This window comes from Electrophorus electricus, chromosome 9, assembly GCF_013358815.1.
Source record: "Electrophorus electricus isolate fEleEle1 chromosome 9, fEleEle1.pri, whole genome shotgun sequence".
NCBI classification, from domain to species: domain Eukaryota; kingdom Metazoa; phylum Chordata; class Actinopteri; order Gymnotiformes; family Gymnotidae; genus Electrophorus; species Electrophorus electricus.
In genome coordinates, this window is record NC_049543.1 from 9060413 (window position 1) to 9078185 (window position 17773).

General features: G+C 45.6%; 1 protein-coding gene across 3 annotated transcripts in view; it reads left to right on the plus strand.

The window, feature by feature from the left end:
• The window catches only part of fras1 (Fraser extracellular matrix complex subunit 1), a 91855-nt gene that overhangs the window by 21490 nt on the left and 52592 nt on the right, over positions 1-17773 (plus strand). For all 3 annotated transcript variants that reach the window (XM_035529626.1, XM_027029021.2, XM_035529625.1), the window contains exons 3-14: positions 4725-4832; positions 5455-5547; positions 6076-6235; positions 7882-8015; positions 8246-8329; positions 9669-9770; positions 10213-10404; positions 11115-11204; positions 11294-11332; positions 11527-11674; positions 12848-12994; positions 14427-14561. In XM_035529626.1, the coding sequence (XP_035385519.1) occupies positions 4725-4832; positions 5455-5547; positions 6076-6235; positions 7882-8015; positions 8246-8329; positions 9669-9770; positions 10213-10404; positions 11115-11204; positions 11294-11332; positions 11527-11674; positions 12848-12994; positions 14427-14561 (1432 nt within the window). The remainder of the gene's footprint in view (positions 1-4724; positions 4833-5454; positions 5548-6075; positions 6236-7881; positions 8016-8245; positions 8330-9668; positions 9771-10212; positions 10405-11114; positions 11205-11293; positions 11333-11526; positions 11675-12847; positions 12995-14426; positions 14562-17773) is intronic.

A 17773-nucleotide genomic window follows, 5' to 3' on the forward strand; every position in this document is an offset into this window, starting at 1 on the left:
GCTACCACATCCGCAAAGCCACAGTTTGGTCAGTTGGTCAACTGATAACACTGTGTTAATGCAGCGTGCAATAATTACCATATGTGCTCTTCAGTTCGAAAACATTCAGTTTCTCTACTGATGACTAGACACTCCCCAGTATCTTATGAACACAAAATGGTCTAAATCTCCTGCAAGTCTACGGTAATGTTCTCCTGTTTTAATACCCCACCCCCAACAAGTTGTAACCGTGTGAAGATGTCGCCACCGCGACGCGCTTGCACGTCCTTCAGCTGTCCGCAGCCTGTTAGCTCCACCGCTTGCCTTGCAAGAAATTAGCATATAATCACGCTAGGCTGGTGTTGCGAAGAAGTTGAGGAGAAAGCAAATTAAAGCGCAAGCACCGAATACATTATAATGTATTTCACTCCAGATTTATGCGGCAGAGCTGTTGTTTTCGACGGCGCGCGATTCGCTAAAGCGCGGTGACAGACGCCTCCGATGCGCTTACAGCACGCGCTGTTAGAAGGTCAGCGAGAACCGTTCAGGCTACGACGGCGTGTATGTTAAGTCCGATTTTGGAAGAAAGCAACATTTCTTGACATGTGCGACGAGGCACAGCTGAACTATAAATGAAGTGCAAGAAACCAATCTATTTCCAGAGCAGCTCGTGCGTAATTGAGTAGTGAACATGTTTGTTGTTCGGACTGTGGATCTAAAATGAAAGCGGTGACTATGAGGTAAAAGTGCAGTGCATCACTTTACTTTTAATTTACATCTATATTGGGTTGAACCATATAGGAAGTTCCCCTCAATCGAGGAGCCCAAAGGTCACTGAGCCTTTGACTGCTCAGCTGGTTCTTGGAAAGCTATTTGCAGCGGACAGAAAATCTAATGTTTCATTCCAAGGAGTACAAAAGTTTGTTGATGAGTTCTTTTTCACCTGCGAATAGCCTATAGACATGGCATATGCATTAGACACTTTTCATTTTTATTCACAGCTAATAAGACTGATTTACGCCTTGTACCATGCGTTGAAAGTGGTTTAGGCCTCTCAGAAGGTACTGTAGGTCACCATAGTTTTGACTAAGGCTATTAACCGATGTTTTAGTGGACCAGATTGGCTAGGGACACAGTGCAGCACAGACCTTAATTGAATTAGCCCGAGGAACAGTTTGGGTTTTGGCAGCCTGGTTTCTGCACAAATCGAGGTCAGCTGGATTTCAGTTCAATTACCTTCCGATTGCTTCGTGACTGACTCTCCAGTGTTTTCCTAATAGGATTTTAAAACGACAAAAGCAGAACGGCATGTAAGTTGTTAGTGTTTTATTGTAAATTTCCAGTGTAAACATAGAATACTTGCAGGCTTGACTATAAGTATTTCTCATACCAGCTGTGTCTGTCCTGTGGAGTACATTGCAGCTGCTATAGGGCTGTCTAGCAGCACAGATATAATGCAACATTCTCCATGTAGTGACTAAGCTATTTCTCTGTAATCAGTGGTGTGGATCTGAACTTTACCTTATATTTCAACCAAAAACGTCACTCTCACTCCCAAAATGATTCATCAGAGATGCTCCCAGTAGACAGTACAGATATTCAGGAACATCCCCAGAATACATATGGCATGGTAGTGTCTGTTCACAATGACTGCATTAGCTCCAATGTCAGCTGCATTACAATAAAGTGACTAACCCCAAATCACTTTGTTTGTGTCCATAGTGGTGCTTGGACACCGTCACATGCCTAAAACAAGGTACACCCAGATCTGCCAAGTCCTGGGATGCTTTGAATAACTGCACTAGGTGGTCACTTTATTAGTAAAACTACTCTATACTTATACTTAATAGGTTGCCCTGCATTTTTACAATGAATCTACGTCGTAATGATCCCCTGTACTAGCTGTAGTGGAGTCATGCACTCTGTGTACACTATGTCAACCAGAATTGGCCTGTTTCAGGAAAGACCAAAGGGCAGGATAGCTGGATGGTCTTAATATACATTTATATGTTTATGTAAGTGCACTTGTAAACACTTGTGCAAATATAGCATAAACTCAAGGTAAGAGGCATGACAGCTGTAGACAAATGAAGAAGAAGAAGATGAAGTTTTCATCAGTCAGTTAATTTCTACTTATATACAAAAGATCGAAAAAACAATTAGCAACATATAGGTACAGCTACAAGTATATACTTAATAAACAGACAGCTGTGTGTGTGTATATTTGGGGAGACAGAAGAATAACAATTTTCAGACAGGTAAGAGGAAATGGAAAATATTTTATTATATAGACTGACAGAGGCAGGGAGAGAATGTGTAAAACACGTGTCGTGGTACCAGACACGCTAGCAACAAATACTAAATAACAGCAAATATAAAACAACAACAAATACTAAAGCGGTTTGTGACAGCTCCATGGCAGGTCACTTCGACTCCCTTGAACTGCGGTCGGGTCAAAGGTCTTGAAATCAGTCCGACCACGTGAGCCTGATGTGTGGCCGCGCTTCTCTTAAGCTCCTCTTGAGGAGTGTGTGCCACGTTTCTCAAAATAGGCAGTAGTGAAGGCACAGATTGATGGGGGGGATCTCCAGTGGGACCCAGCGCATGATAAAAGCGCCATTTGTTACTATATATGTTTAGAAACCTATGGCTTATAAATTCAAATGCACTTGTTATTTTTAACAATACCAAAATAGCGATGCGTTGAGAAGAAATCATGTTTGAGTTCACGATTGCATACCACGTAGAGCCGCTGTCACACCTCTTTCACATATACATATGACATGGTGCGCTCGCATTTTCCTGTCTGTGAGATTCCTCCCATTAGCGTGTGGCTATAGTGTGTGTGTGTGTGTGTGTGTGTGTGTGTGTGTGTGTGTGTGGCACACTCAAAGAACTATGGGGTTGCCAGATAAGCATGTCATAAGAGAAGTAGTTATTAAAAATTCATCCACTATGGTGGCAGGCTTCTTATTTATTTAAGCTGCAGCGCAACAGAAAAATCAATGTCAGGAAACAAGTGTGTGCCGGCTGCAGACAACGGAGACAGAAACAATGCACTGATGCAAGAGTATTCTGCATGCTCCGTTGTTCTAATTCCTCTGCTCAGGTCACAGGAGAATGGCAACTTTTGGAGGTCATGGTTCCATTTATTCTAATTAAGATTAGGACTGTGGAAGGTGTTATTAGGCAATGTATTCTTTGGTGAAGCCAGCATCAACATCTGATTTTGTAAAGTTAATATATGTTTGTAATCTTATATGGTTGTGATGCAAAGCAAAAGGAGGGTCTCCCAGCTGTTCGCTAATACTGCGGCTCTTTTCCAGATGCCTTCTGGACGTGCAGCGTTCCCCAGTGCAGCGAGGTTTTACCGTCTTCCCCTTCACCATTAAAGTTGCAGAAGATGTGTGGCACAGATTCTGATCCCTTTCAAATAAGACGCATTCAACTAAGTTGCATTCAAATGAGATGCATTCCTGGGTTTCCTCCACCCTGGATTATGTCTAATGCTTGAGCCTCTGCGCTGTGCCCCTGGACAGGTTTCTAATATGTATGTAAACAATCCTACAGGGTAGTCTGGCAATATCAAAATGCTCTATGACCATCAACATATCTGGGCCTGCAGTTCTGCTTCAGGTGCCATGCCAGAACATGCAAACTATCGACACATTCTTAGAATGTCTTTTGAGACTAACTGCCACTGATTTGTCATCTGAAATTTAAGCAGAAAGGATTTATGGTAAGTAAGAGGTTATAGAAGGTTTATGGTCAGTAAGAGATTATACAAGGTGTTGCATTTACCTTAATTGTCAGATAAACTGCAAATAACCTGGTGCTTGTGTCATAGTCTCTGGGGTCTTCGGTTGTCATATTTCTTGGTATCTATGTCTATGAAATTTTGGTGTCCATATTGCATTTGCTTATACGGATCATTCAAATACTGTCACTACCAAAGCAGACTGTGCGAAATTTAGTATTAATTTCCATATGAGAAACTTTTTAGTTTCCATATGAATGGTGTTGCTAGTCATTGAAGATCATTAACCTGGATGCAAAAAAACAAACTAAGCCTTTTTTGTAAGGTCTTATAATTCCTAATTCAAATGTTTCCTTATTTTTGTAATCCTCAAAGTCCTTCTGGATTCTTGGATGTGGTCTGCACTATTTTCTGTAATCTTTGTCTTTTTGCTAGGACTTAACAGCTGTAATAGCTCTTTGTCTGGGCAGGGTTTTGGAGGTGAAAAGGTCACAGACCTCCAGGAAACACCTTCTCACTTTTGCATTTCTGGTTATCAGATAAGCTTTGGCAAGGTACAGATAGCTGACCTAAGTCTTGTCTACAGATACTTTAACATGTTCTCTACAGTAGGAATGTCATAGGTTACATGCAGGACAATTTTTCTGTCTACACTGAACACAGCTGATGTATTTATGACAAGAATTTCCAAGGGTGTTCCTGCTGTAGGGAATTAACAAAGTTATTATCTAAAGTGGTAAGAATGTCAAGCCAAGCACATATCCTGTATCATTTATTTTTGGTCTTCTTCAGGGAATAATAATGTCTACCTTTTAGTTCATCTTATAAACACTGGAATGTGTTTAATAGATGATAATAAGTGTTAGCAGCTGGCAGTGTTCACTCCATGAATTGCAATTTCATGCAACAAATTCACAGTGTATATATTTGATGTATCTTATCTGAAGTAATGCTATTTTCGAACGTATGTCCTTTTGATGTGTTCCAGAACCATACATCATGGAAACCAGACACTTGTCAAGACTGCACATGCCACGGTGACATTGTCATCTGCAAAGCTACCCAGTGCCAAAATCCCCAGTGTGACTTTCAGAGGGTAAGTTTTGCTGAGTTAAAAGTCAAGTGCCAGATAGATTTAGTGGTTTGAAGGATGGGCCGAAGAATTAAGCAATGGCTGAGTGAGCACATGGATAGATCTCTGAGTGAATGAGTCTGAAAGATAAGTTAATAGATGGCTGGATTATCCTGACAGCACTGTTTAAGAATGAATAACGGAGAAGAGGAAGGAACGCAGAAGGCTGTACATGCTGTCATTGTCTCTTTAAGGAACACGCTGCGGGCTCATTGTAGTTCTCTGCCACTCTCGCTTAGACGAAAACAACACATTTGTTTTCCATATTTGTTCTTTCCCTTGGTATATGATCCAGTAAAATCTCCGCAAAGTCCGCAATTGATGCTTCTGGCAGGCGTTCCATTGACTTGGATTTAAACCTTAGTAGGATACATCCTGTGGTGCTTACCAAAGCAGAGGCCTTCCCTTGCATTATCAATCTTTAATTATTCCTCATTATCCTTCTAGGAACCTCTCGAAAGTCTTTATGTTATCTGTCTGGCAGCCTGCTGTTGCTTATTCTTCAATAGCTTATATTTTGACAACTGGTACTTCCACTGTTGCTAATGCTGGCATGTTAACCGTGGCTCTCTGGATGTGTTCCCAGGGCGAACGCTTGAGAATCCCTCCCAAAAAGTGCTGCCCAGAATGTTTCCCACAGTCGGCCGGCTCCTGCCAGCGCCACGGAGCAGTGTATGGGGTAAGTGACACCCCATGGCCAGGGCCCAAATGAAGGACGCCAGAGGCAGGCCTCTATGCTTCTGGTGGAGTGCTGAGCGGCTGATTCCCCCAGCCGACACACAAGTGCTTTCTTGTTAGCATCCCGCTCTTCCCCGACAGAGCGAACCTCTCGTCTGTCCAAGCCGTCCCCCTAATGAGCCACTCTGCTCTCTGTTTAAGATTCTGGAAGTGTAGGCTTCCAACTCGAGTGGCAGTTGCTTAGGAAAAGCTGCGTGCATTGGCTGAGGGGCCTAATCCTGTAATAAACGTTCCTAGAGCCCAAAAACCTTTCAAGCGGCGCTGAGCTATGGAGATGGTTCAAATAAACGGTCTCTGTCATGCGGTGATTCTGACAGCGAATCGTGAAGCTTAATTTAGCTGCGGCGGCTGAAGCATTTGCTAGCCGGTGATGCTGATGACACCTTCCTGCGGCGCGACCATCCGGAGACCATCCCCCAGCCTCATGACCTCTCGCTCTGTCGCCCTGTCTTCCTCTCTTTCATTCCAGCATGACAGCCAGTGGAGCGAGTCCGAGTGCTCTGTGTGTACGTGCTCTCTGGGGAAAGTGACCTGTGGCCCTCCTGCCTGTCCTTCCCTCAGCTGTGGGAGAGGCCAGAGCCCCTACATCCCAGCCGGAGAGTGCTGTCCTAAGTGTGGCAGAAATGGAGGTAACGCAGGCACAACTGTGCCCTTGCACGCCCACACCGAAGTGACTAATCATGGGTCATGTTACTGTTTGTGTAGTATTGGTGTACTGAAAGCTAAAAAAATCCTTTGTTTATAATAAGGCCTTTGGAATGGTTATTTTTCAAGATCTCAAGAGTGTGTAGAGTGGTTGTGTGTAAAGCTTCACCAAACAAACGCCAATTAACAACAGTGAATGAAATGTAGTGCTTAGTGTAATCTCATAAAGCTATGTAGGTCCCACTAGTTTCCGTTCACCAGGAAACAGGCTAATCCACCACATCCATGACCATGTTACATAATGGAGACCTCCTGCATCCCAGCAGACTAGCAATATCACTCTAAATCTAAACACTGTTCACTGCTGCATTTTGAAGGCCGACGCTCAGTGAATTCGCCCTGAACATGCATGGCCGTGTTTGAACACACAGGTTCGCTATGTGGACGGTGCCCGAGGGACTCTTACACCATTTCCAAGGCAGACCCACCGCGCTCTGCTTGACATCACATTTTCGCAGTAGTACTTTGACATATTTTACATCTGTAGCCCTCTACGCCTGAGCAGGTTTTTTATTTATCACCCATACATGTAATCCTACACCCGTTCCAGAGAACTCTTGTGCATAAATATTCTGTTAACTCTGAAACTCTGCGTTTTCCCCACTCCCCATTGAACATCTCAGCAGTTTTATAATAAATGCGTTTATCACCAGGATTTGCCACGCCGAGAGCGCGATGTCTCCCCGTGCTTGTGGCTTTAGTCCTCTCAGGGTTTAGTTTTTGTTTTTCTCGCGTCCCGAGGGGGGACCGCTCCGCTCCGTGTTCGGTGTTCGCGCAGCTCCAAGCTGTCTACAGGGGAACGCGTGATGAGCACCTCACAAAGGACAGCGTAGAAACGGACAGTGGGACAGCTTATTCTTTGGAGAACTGTCATTTAGCTTTATGACTACTCTCAAGCTTAAGCCCGACCCTGTGTAAAGAGGTCCTTGGCCCACGTATCGCAGCGGGCGGCGTTTACCGACTTTACAACTGAGTTTTCGTTTTCATCATTAACGGAACTTAAAACATTTCGATGTCAGGTTTCCCAGTGCGACAGCAGTTTTAGAAAGTGTTACGTGCAGTGGTGATATTGAAAGGTAATACAGCAGCGATGAAAGGAAAGGAAGAAGAACTGTAAGAGTGTGAGCTCTCTGAGAAGAGAAACGAGACAGGTGGTTGGGAAAAATCGGAAGATGCAGAAATGACTTGTGGAGGTGTCCGTACCTTCCCCCGTCTGCTCTGCCAGCCACTTCATCGTCGGAAGACTTTAACCTCCCCGTAATGGGGATTGCCGGCGTGTGTATGCCCTGCGGAACGAATTCTCTCCCGACGTCCACGATGGTTCGTTTTCATCGCAGTCATATAACACTGTTCGTTAAAGACAACCTAATGTGAATTCATAAAAAATATGTGGAGGGATTAACACTTGGCCAAGTAGTGACGACGTGTGTGCGAATTCATTTTTCGAAAGATGTGGAATTTAATGTAAAAAGTGCATAAAAACCATCCTGTCGTTTTCCTCTCTCTCTCTCTCTCTCTCTCTCTCTCACACACACACACACACACAGACTAACTCATGCCGTCTCCGCAGTTCCGTGCACCTGGGAAGGAGAAGAGCACAGGGACGGGGAAGAGTGGAGTCCCAGTCCGTGCATGAAGTGCGAGTGCCAGGATGGACACGCCCAGTGCTCGGCCGCGGAGTGTCAGCCCATCACGTGCGAGCCGGTCAGCACAGCGCCTCGAACGGCTTCACATCCGCTGGCGTCGCTTTTCTGATGCGCGTTTCACATCACGTCGTTTTTTGCTATCCGCTAATCTGTCGTTTGCCTGTAACCTAATGTATTCTGATGACTATAGACATGCTTCGCTGTTTGTCACCCATCACCACGTTTACGGTCTGTTCCAAGAGGCGCTTGCGTTTTGCACCGGGTTACGGTTGTGTGTGTCTGCCGCAGAATGAACATTTGGTGATCCGACCGGCACGATGCTGCCCCCAGTGCGTCTCTAAGCCTTGCATAGCAGCCGGTGAGGAGTATGAGGTAGGCATGATGGTTTGGTGGTGGTGGTGGTGGGGGGGTTGTGAGTCGTGGGTGGGGTTCCTGGGAGAGGAAACGAGGGTGGTTGCTCTTTGAAGACAGGGAGGGAAAACGTGCTGCTGTGGCAGCGGTTTCTCCTCAGCGTCCCAGGAGCGCTTTCATAGTGCGCAAGCAGATTGCGTGAGACCCGCTTTTTCCTCAACTCACTGCACTGTCTCTTTTCACCCCTTATTTTCACCGCCCGCCCTACTGTATTATATCCCCCCAAGTTGATTTCACTAATTAATTTGACTGACTAGCTTGAGCTAATTAGCAAGTCCAGGCAGCTAGAACTCAATTCTAGGGAGGACTTTTATGTTCTAAACATAAACTGTCCACCTGTAGATGGCCAAAATCTAGGGTGTGAAACTTTTATTTTCAGTAGTTTAATATTTAGGTTGAGTTGTCCCCATCTTCTTAAAGCTGTATGTTATTTTTCCACTTATGCCTAAGATGAAATACCTGAATTTATGAGCCATCATTCATGAATTACATCAAAAAGGCATAGGGTCTCAGGCTTATATAATTATAATAATAAATATAATTATAATAAATGTGTAACGCTTGTTGGCCCGAGTGCCACAGGGTGCGGGGTAGGACTCTCGACGGTGAATGATGTTTATTAACATTAAACGCAGACAACAGGTGGCACTCACATAAGACATTACGGTGAACATGATTACACATTAAGATTGAACGAAGAACACATATATTAATGGTGAGTACACAGACTAACGTTACGGCTACGGCGATGTTAGATCGACTTTAACACATAAGTAGCGACACAGCTAGTTATGCTACATAGCTAAAATGACCAACGAGGATGCACACACGGACAGGGGTTTAAATAGACAAACTAGCACGTAACATTAAGGGCGTGGTTACAAAACAGTACACATGCGAATCGCACTGCATGCGGCCGGCTGTACCACGTGACTTGTGGGGGGCGGAGCATTCCGTGACAAAATATTAATAAATTATTATTTATTGTTATTTTGATGTCACAAGGAATCAACATAATTATGTTATAAGGACAATGAGTGAGATAAATAATGGAAGTCCATTGCACACTGAATCTCGTCTCCGATAACACGTCTGAAGAAATGTGAATGTAGATGACAGGAGGGCAGAAATCTATTGAGCCAGGTTGGGTTTCCTCTGAACTAGTGTGTTTGTGTGTGTGGTGCGGGGGTCAGATACCATGTGGTTGTTAGGGCAAAATGAACTTGTACAGGTTTAAATAATCTCAGACCAAATTTAATTTGAGTCCCACGATCCTTGTGTCTGTGTGTTGTGTTCCTAGGACGGCCAGCAGTGGCAGAAAAACAGCTGTACAACTTGTGTATGTGAGCGCGGTCAGACACGGTGTCACACGGAAAAATGTCCCCCACTCCACTGCGACAAGGTCAGCTATAACCCGTTACAAACAACATTTCATGTCACGCACAATAACGGCAGGCTGACAGGATCTGAGGAGCACCGGTCCTGTCAGCGACTTGATTCAGGTGCTTTCAGGAAAACAGTAATAGTTTGAGTTTTATTTGTGATTATGAACGCTGTCCTTGAAGAACAATAAAAAAAAGGCGATTTGAAAAGTGAAAAGTGAAAAGTGAAACGTGGGTCAAAGTCAGTTGCGGTGATGCAAGAGTACACCGCACGTCAGTAGTTTGAATGATTAATGTTTTGCAGAGGAAATGTTTTAATTTTTTGTAATTAAATATATCTCATATAGCTCTCTGTTTGTAAGACTAACTGATTCTTTATACCTATATGCAGAGACTATAATACAATAGCATTGTAGTGAGACATTTCTAAAGCTTAATAATCGATTTTACGTGTGCTCCAAGGGCCAGACGAAGGTGCAGCGTCCGGGTCAGTGTTGTGCAGAATGCGTCTCCCCGCGAGGCACCTGCTTGTACGATGGTGCTGTGCGTTACCATGGCGACATGTGGCAGGGCACGGGCTGCGAGTTCTGCACGTGCGAGCGGGGCCAGGTGCTGTGCCAGCACGCCGACTGTGCCAGATTGGAGTGCGCGCAGGTACGGTACCCCTGGAGGAAGGTTGGGGGCACTGTTTTACCCGTGCAGGCGGGGGGGTCCCAGGTGGGAGGGTCCCAGGCGGGGGGTGTAGAATGGGTTTGATGGGTGTGTGTGTGTGTCTCTGATGCCATGCTGGAATGAAGGTGTACAGAAATAAATCAAATGAAATCAACAAAGAATGTTTTGGCTTCTTTTAAAAAAAGCCTTTTTGTAGTTATTTCTCAGGACAGTTTTTTTTTTTTGTGACTTTAACTAATGTGATTTGAATGTATTTTTTGGACAAATAAGTATTTGAATATATTTTGTGAAAATCTGCCACTAAAACTTAGGTTCAAATCCCAGCTATGCTATTTACCGCCCATGGTTGTGAAAGTGATTGTATTTCTACTGGGATGAAAGTAATGGGCACCTCACCCTGCACCTGCAATGTTCAAAGGTCCACTCTCTCTGGTCAAAATGATGATGTCACACAAAAGACACAGGTAACTGAGTTAGCCTCAAATGAAGTTTGAGAATAGAAGTTTGTCTATTTAAAAAAATGGAAATACAACATGAAAAAAGGCAAAGAAAGCGAGAACGAAAGAAATAGGTGGCATGTGGCATTCTGGGTGTAACACGAGTTGTCCGGGACGTGCTGGAATATTTCAGTCATTTCCTGGGCAGGCTTTCAAGCTGAGTGGACATTAATGAGAATTCCTGCTATGTGCCAGGGAGAAGAGCTGGTGTATTTAAGTGGGAAGTGTTGTCCTGAGTGCAAGCCAGCAGTCAACGCCTGTGCGTACACGCTCCCAGAGACACAGGTAGGGAGTCTTAAAACGACAGGTTGCGATGTTTGAAAAAGAGGAAGACTTGGTCCCTAGCCTGCGCTAATCATTCTCGCATCCTTCAGGGACAGAGAGCCAACGCGACCAACTTCCGTCGCCTTGCTGTAAGTGACGCTGCAAAGAATTTGATATACATTATGTATCAATAAAACAAAAATGTTGACTTTATGTATACATTTCCAAAAACCATGTGAATTTTGTTGGTGGTGGGCGGAGACAACGAGTAAAGCATTTGAGGAGACGATTTTGTGTGTGTGTGTGTGTGTGTGTATTGGTGTGCGTGCTCCTCGTGTTCCAGAACCTGGAGAGCGTGAGTGAGGGTCCCTGTCAGACATGTCAGTGCCGGGACGGTCACGTGACCTGCTACCACCGCTCCTGTCCTACGTGCCCCGTTGGCACCCTGGCAGTGCCACGTGACGGACAGTGCTGCCCCGAATGCCACCCCGGTGAGACCGCCGTCCATTACATCCTGGATCCATTTCCTGTACGCTAATGCTAACGCCCCCGGACTTTAAGAGCTAACAAGCAAAACAGGAGTTGCACTTGATGATTCTAATGAGGTGATTGGATTCTCAGGCTCAGCTTGTTGAGAAGAAGCTTCTATCCTCTCTGCCTTCACCCCCAGCACTGTTAATCACATGCTATAGGAAGTGGCACGCATGTCAACAGTGCACGCTTGCTTTCAGGGAAAATGGATTTGTTGAAGCGCAAACCAATGGCAGGGGACGTACTCAGGAAATTACCCTGGCGTATATTGTAAGACGAGGATTTAATGCAAGTCCAGATTAGTGTGGTATTAGTCTGACACTTCACTCTGTGGCCCAGATAAACCTCCACACAGGCAGAAATGGTTTCACCTTAATCCAAGCCACTTAGAAAAGTGCATGTATAATACTATATAGACAACAGTCTTTTTGTCTCCTTAATCCAGAGTCCTCCTGAATAAATCTCTGGAGAAATCACATGGTTCTGTCTTAATCATATAACCCATTAAAGTCCTGTGGTCAACCACGCCTCAGCTCCCAAAGGGATGGCAATGTACCACAGAAGTGGGCAAATCCCTGTCACTCCGGTTCCAGTTCCCACCTAAAAGGCCCTGCTTTGGTGATCCTCAAGTGTAACAGTTGATTTTGACAGCATACAAATTGAACGCACTGACTGCAGTGATTTTTGAGGCTGTTTAAGCAGTGTGGCCAGCATTCCCCAGTTTATATACCAATTCGGTTCCAAAAGTGGAAGACACGGGGCTGTTGAATTCATGCCAGGTCCTCGTTGGCTAGTGTTCAATAGGTAACCAATGGGATCTATATTCATAATAGACATCACACACCCCTCAGAAGAGTAAACTGAAGTTCTCAATAATAGTTTAATTTTTTTAGCTCATTAGAAGCAGGGTAATAAAATACGGTGCTGGTCTATTGTGCCAGGCAGATCTAACAGGAGTTCTCCACAGGGCCCTGCAGCATGGTAGAGATGTACAGAAGTGTGCTTGGCAGGTTCTCCCCACGCTCAATCAATCATAAGATCACGTAACCCTTCAGCCAAAAATCAATGATCACTGTTCTATATCTCAAAGGTGCTTTGCGCGTGTGTGTGTGTGTTTGTGTGTGTGCTCGCAGCGGTCCAGTGTCATGCAGACTGTTTGACGTGCTCCACCACTCCCGGCCACTGTGACAGCTGTAAGGATCCCGGGGCGGTGCTCTGGAATGGCCGCTGCCTTCACAACTGTCCTAATGGCTTCTTTGCCCAAGGCAGAGTGTGCACAGGTACGTAAAGAAGCACTCCCCCTTTTCTCCCAAAGCCGCCTGTTGTTTGTCTCTCATTTGACCCCACCCCCCCTTCTCTTTCACATCACCGTCGTGCTCTCTCTCTCTCTCTCTGTCTCGCTCTCTCTGTCTGTTTTTGCTACCCCTATGCTGCCCCACTGCTCTAATTTTCTTTGTTACTCATTAAGCCCCTCCCACCAGTAAGCCCCTCCTCCTCTTCAAGTACTGCCGCCTGTATGGAGCCTTTATCCTGCCTTCTGCTCTCACCTTCCCTTTCACCCATCAGATATTTCATTCTCTCTCTCTCTCTCTCACACACACACACACACACACACACACACACACACTCCTATCTCTGGCACTCGTCTTAGTGCCACAGTATTTAAAATCTCATAAACACTGCTTCCAGGAGCAGTTCTGTTGCCATAAAGTTACTCATGCACGATCAAGATATAGGTGTTAATTCAGATGCTTTGGGAGACTTTACAACGTGCCAGCTCGACAAGTCAGGGGCAGCCAAGTATATGTGTGTGTGTGTGTGTGTGTGTGTGTGTGTGTGCGCGCGTGTTCCACTGTGTGTTCTATAAGCAACCTGATCGTATATCTTCATCTTCGAAGCCACTGAGCATGCGAGTGTTTACACTCTTTGAGTGCACGTTCACGTCCTGGCTCTGACTGCGTCTGTGTTCACTCCTGGGTGTGTTGTACAAGTGAGCTGTCTGAATGCAACAACATCTCCCAGTGTTCCCCCACGCACGTCTGTATGCTAATGAGTCTGCATGACGCGGGCGGCAGGGGTACTCGGTCTCGGTAGAAGTCCTTGAGAAAACATGCTCCTTTTCTCCCTGCGTGTTCGCTCACTGCTGTTAATCACATGTGATGGAGTGTGGGTGGCGGGTCATGCCCGTGCCCCAGTCAGCGCTAACAGGTCTAAACTTGCTCTGGTTTCTGCCTTAGCGCCCTGAAATCCCCCCTTCCACTGAGAGGCCGCAGGCAGGCTAACGCGTCACTCGACAGGCCTCTAATTTGGCCTTGGGCCTCGTCGTTCTGAGGGACGACGTGAATGGATTTACAGTTGCCGGTTTCATTCGGGTCCTCTCCGCTTGTCCGCTGTGCCGGACCGGAGGGGCTCGGGTTTGAGGGCGGCGCCAGAGAGAAGGATGAAATGCCAGTCGTGTTGTCCAACTGCACGTTTAATACCTTGTCAAACCTATCCAAGGTGTTTTGAACAGTCGTTCCCTGTCTCTACTCACACACACACACACACACACACACACACACACACACACACACACACACACACACACACACACACACTCGCACACAGTCTCTTGTGCAATCTCCCATTGTGTTTTGCCCTAGCATAATTCTCTCTCTCTCTCTCTCTCTCTCTCTCTCTTTCTCTCTCTCTCTCTCTCTCTCCCTCTGTCAGCCTGCCAGCTGTCCTGTGGCACCTGCGGGAATGCCTTTGAGTGCACGACTTGTGGTGGGTCCTTGCTCTTCAGCGACGGGCAGTGTGTGGCCACCTGTGAGAGGGGCCTGTACCAGGACCACACACAGTGCCTGAGTGAGTTGTCTCCCATTAAAGATCTCCTGCCCTTAACAGCCCACACAGTTGGGACGGCACACCCCGCCATTACCACCAAACTGGGAACCGCTGCGTTTTCAGACCCCCCCCCCCATTTTCATTTAAAACAAATTGACCTTGAACTAATGAAACTGCAAGCAGTTTGTTCACAGCGGTGTTGCTGCTGTTTCCTGAGATGTTAGCAGGAAGTCCTGGGTGTTGAGCCACAGTGCCATGGAGACTTGACGCGTACATCATCCCCTAGCCGAGCCTTCCAGTCTGATCCTCGGCCGGTCGCCACGTTTTATGTTCTGTCCCAGCTGCCGTAGCGTTTGTCCCAGGCGATGGGGCTGTGTGTGGCCAGAGCGAACGTGCGGACCGAGCCTCCAATGACTGAGCTGGGAGGGCTCTTTCAGGGATGCAACGTGCACTCGGCGATGGCTTGTTCGCTGCCCGAAACACTACCATGATGAAGGCAGCAGCCTAAGACAAAGAGCTGCTGTGTCCTACGCGCCTCTTGGCATGGCGGCTTCCCTAATGGGCCGTGAGGGTGGGGGGTTTGGGGGGTGTCCCAGTGAGGGGCAAGGGTAGGGGAGTATCTTTTGAAAGTCGTTCGGACGAGCTTCAAAGGGGGGGCGGTGGGTGGTATAAGACTCGTTTGAGTCTGAAACAGGCAAGTCAGTGCATGAGGTTCGCAGAGGTACAGTAAAAAAGAACAGTGACTGAGCTCGGCTCCAAACAGATGTGACCTATCAGTGGGGAAGTAGAAGCGCAGCGGTACTTGACTAGTAACCAGAAGGTTGCCAGTTCAAGCCCAACTGCTGCCAAGTTGCCGCTGTTGTGCCCCTCAGTAAGACCCTTAACACTTAATTGCTCAAGTTGTCCACAGTTATAATTGTATGTGACTTTGGAGAAAAGGGATAGCTAAATACCATTAATGTAAAAATCTGAACAGTATTGTATGGCATACAATGATCTCTCACCCAACACGTTCTAGTTATATAAAAATTTAGTGCGTTCACTTGAAAATGCTGGCATTGCAAAAACATGTTCTAATGACCTTATTATCGTGATCTTAATGCTGATATAATGGTTTATATACCATTCAATTCCTCTTATTTGGTTTTATACACGAATGCTGTGAAAAGTCTGCTCCGTCCTCCGAATACAAGTGTCTCAATGACGACAATCCGTACCTGCACTGCCGGGCTCCCATGCACGCACATAGGAAGCTAGCTGACCCAACTCTGAAGGGACTACGCGTTAGCGCCCATGCTAACTGGCGTGTGACCGGGAGTGCCAGCCTCTCCGAGGCAATTACTCCCCCATTTTACACTTTAATGAAGCTAATGAAAATTGGACTTCTAGCCCTTAATGACAATGGAATCAGAGCGAAATCTTTTTAGTCTAGGGTAAGCCCGCTAAAAACGTTTAGCACGGCAAAATCCAGTTGAGGGCTAGAAACTGGATTCATGTTTGTATGTTTTGTGGAGAGGCTGAGGGAATAATATGTGTACACAAATTATTGTGTTAAATGTAGTAATAATAATAATAATAGTAATAATGATTATTTAGGTGCATTGATTATTTAGGTGTGAGACCTTTCTGTGTGACATGCAGGTTTACTGGCTCAGGGCTAAACGGCATCGTTTTAATGATGCCAAGCTAACGGCCCTTCTCTGAGGTTGTGGTTTCTGCGGCTGCCAGCTGTGGCCCTTGGCTGAGAGCAGTTCTGGGGATGCTCACATCTGGGGATGCTCACATGGCTAATTGTCTGGCTACCAGCCATCAGATTTTTTTTTCTGTTTGTTTGGGTTTTTTGCTTCTGTAAATCACTTGGGGGGGGCAGCCAAAGCAAGGTGCCATGTTGAACAGTTAATGGGTCTTCCCCATCTGGCTCTGTGCCAAATCTGCAGACCGAGCAGAGCGGCAAAGTAATGTTTCTATTGTATTTTCTCTCATTGGATCATATAGGAGGGTTCTACAGGCAATTTCTGCCAATATGTTTGAAAAGGTTTGATTTGTGACAAACTGAAGAAGCCCTAACATGGTTCGTTTAGTTTGCTAATGGTCGTGCTCATCCATCTGAATGCATGCACACATAGATATAACAGATTTGAACAGATCATAGCAGAGCTCTTATTGCTCTGTAACTCTCTCTGACCCGCGAGACGGCCAATTCTGCATCTGGAACTCTGTATTTATTCTGTCTGCCAGCACTCTCCTATTTTATGGAGCAGCAGTTTGCGCCTCTCCTTTACTGGGATCAGGGCATGGCTAGTATCACCGACTTGGGAGCATAAAACAAACAGCTCACTCTCTGAAGCCAGAGAGAGGACCAATAATCCTCTTGTCACCTGCTAATTTTCACTGAAACGTGATTGCCACTCATAACGCTCTCCAACATCGTACTCGGAACGAAGGATCTCAGATCGCTTCTCACGGGGGGGGGGGGGGGGGGGGGGGGGGGGGGGGGGCGGAGGAAGTCAAGAAACTATTTAGAGCTGTCAGGGGGCTGTCATATATGTATATGTATGTATATATATATATATATATATATATATATATATATATATATATATATATATATATATATATATATATATATAAAATTTTATTTATTTTTTTCTTCTGAAGTTCCGCAGTAGTAACCTCACTTGGGGACATTACAAGACACTACAAGAAAGTGTCATGTGTAAATGTTCTCTGATGCGCTGCCGTATCTTTGATTTAGCTTCTCTTTCATGTTCACCCCAGTGTGGTTCAGGCTGCACCTTTTTTTAAAAGTTGTCTACCAACGCTAAATCAATGCATAAACCCTGACTCCAGGAAAGTAATTAAGCTTTGATTATTAGTGCAGCTTAGAGTGAAGTGATTAAGCTTTAGATCTCTGTAGGTCACCTCCCTTATCAAGGGAAAATTCAGGCTAATTTAGCCCTTAGTCAAAGGCCTTTATTAGATGAGGTAGGCGTCTTACTGTGTGGTTCAATAAAGGCTGTGTGAATAGAGGGGAATAGAGAGTATAAATGTGTGTGTGTGTGTGTGTGTGTGTATGTGTGTGTGTGTGTGTGTGTGTGTGTGTGTGTGTGGGTGGTTATTGGCCTAGAGTTCCACAGAAAGGTCATCTTTTGTTCTAGTTCACATTGGCATGAACTCTTAAGTCACACTGCAGGACGTTCTCACCAAAATACAACGCTTATCGATCAAAGTTT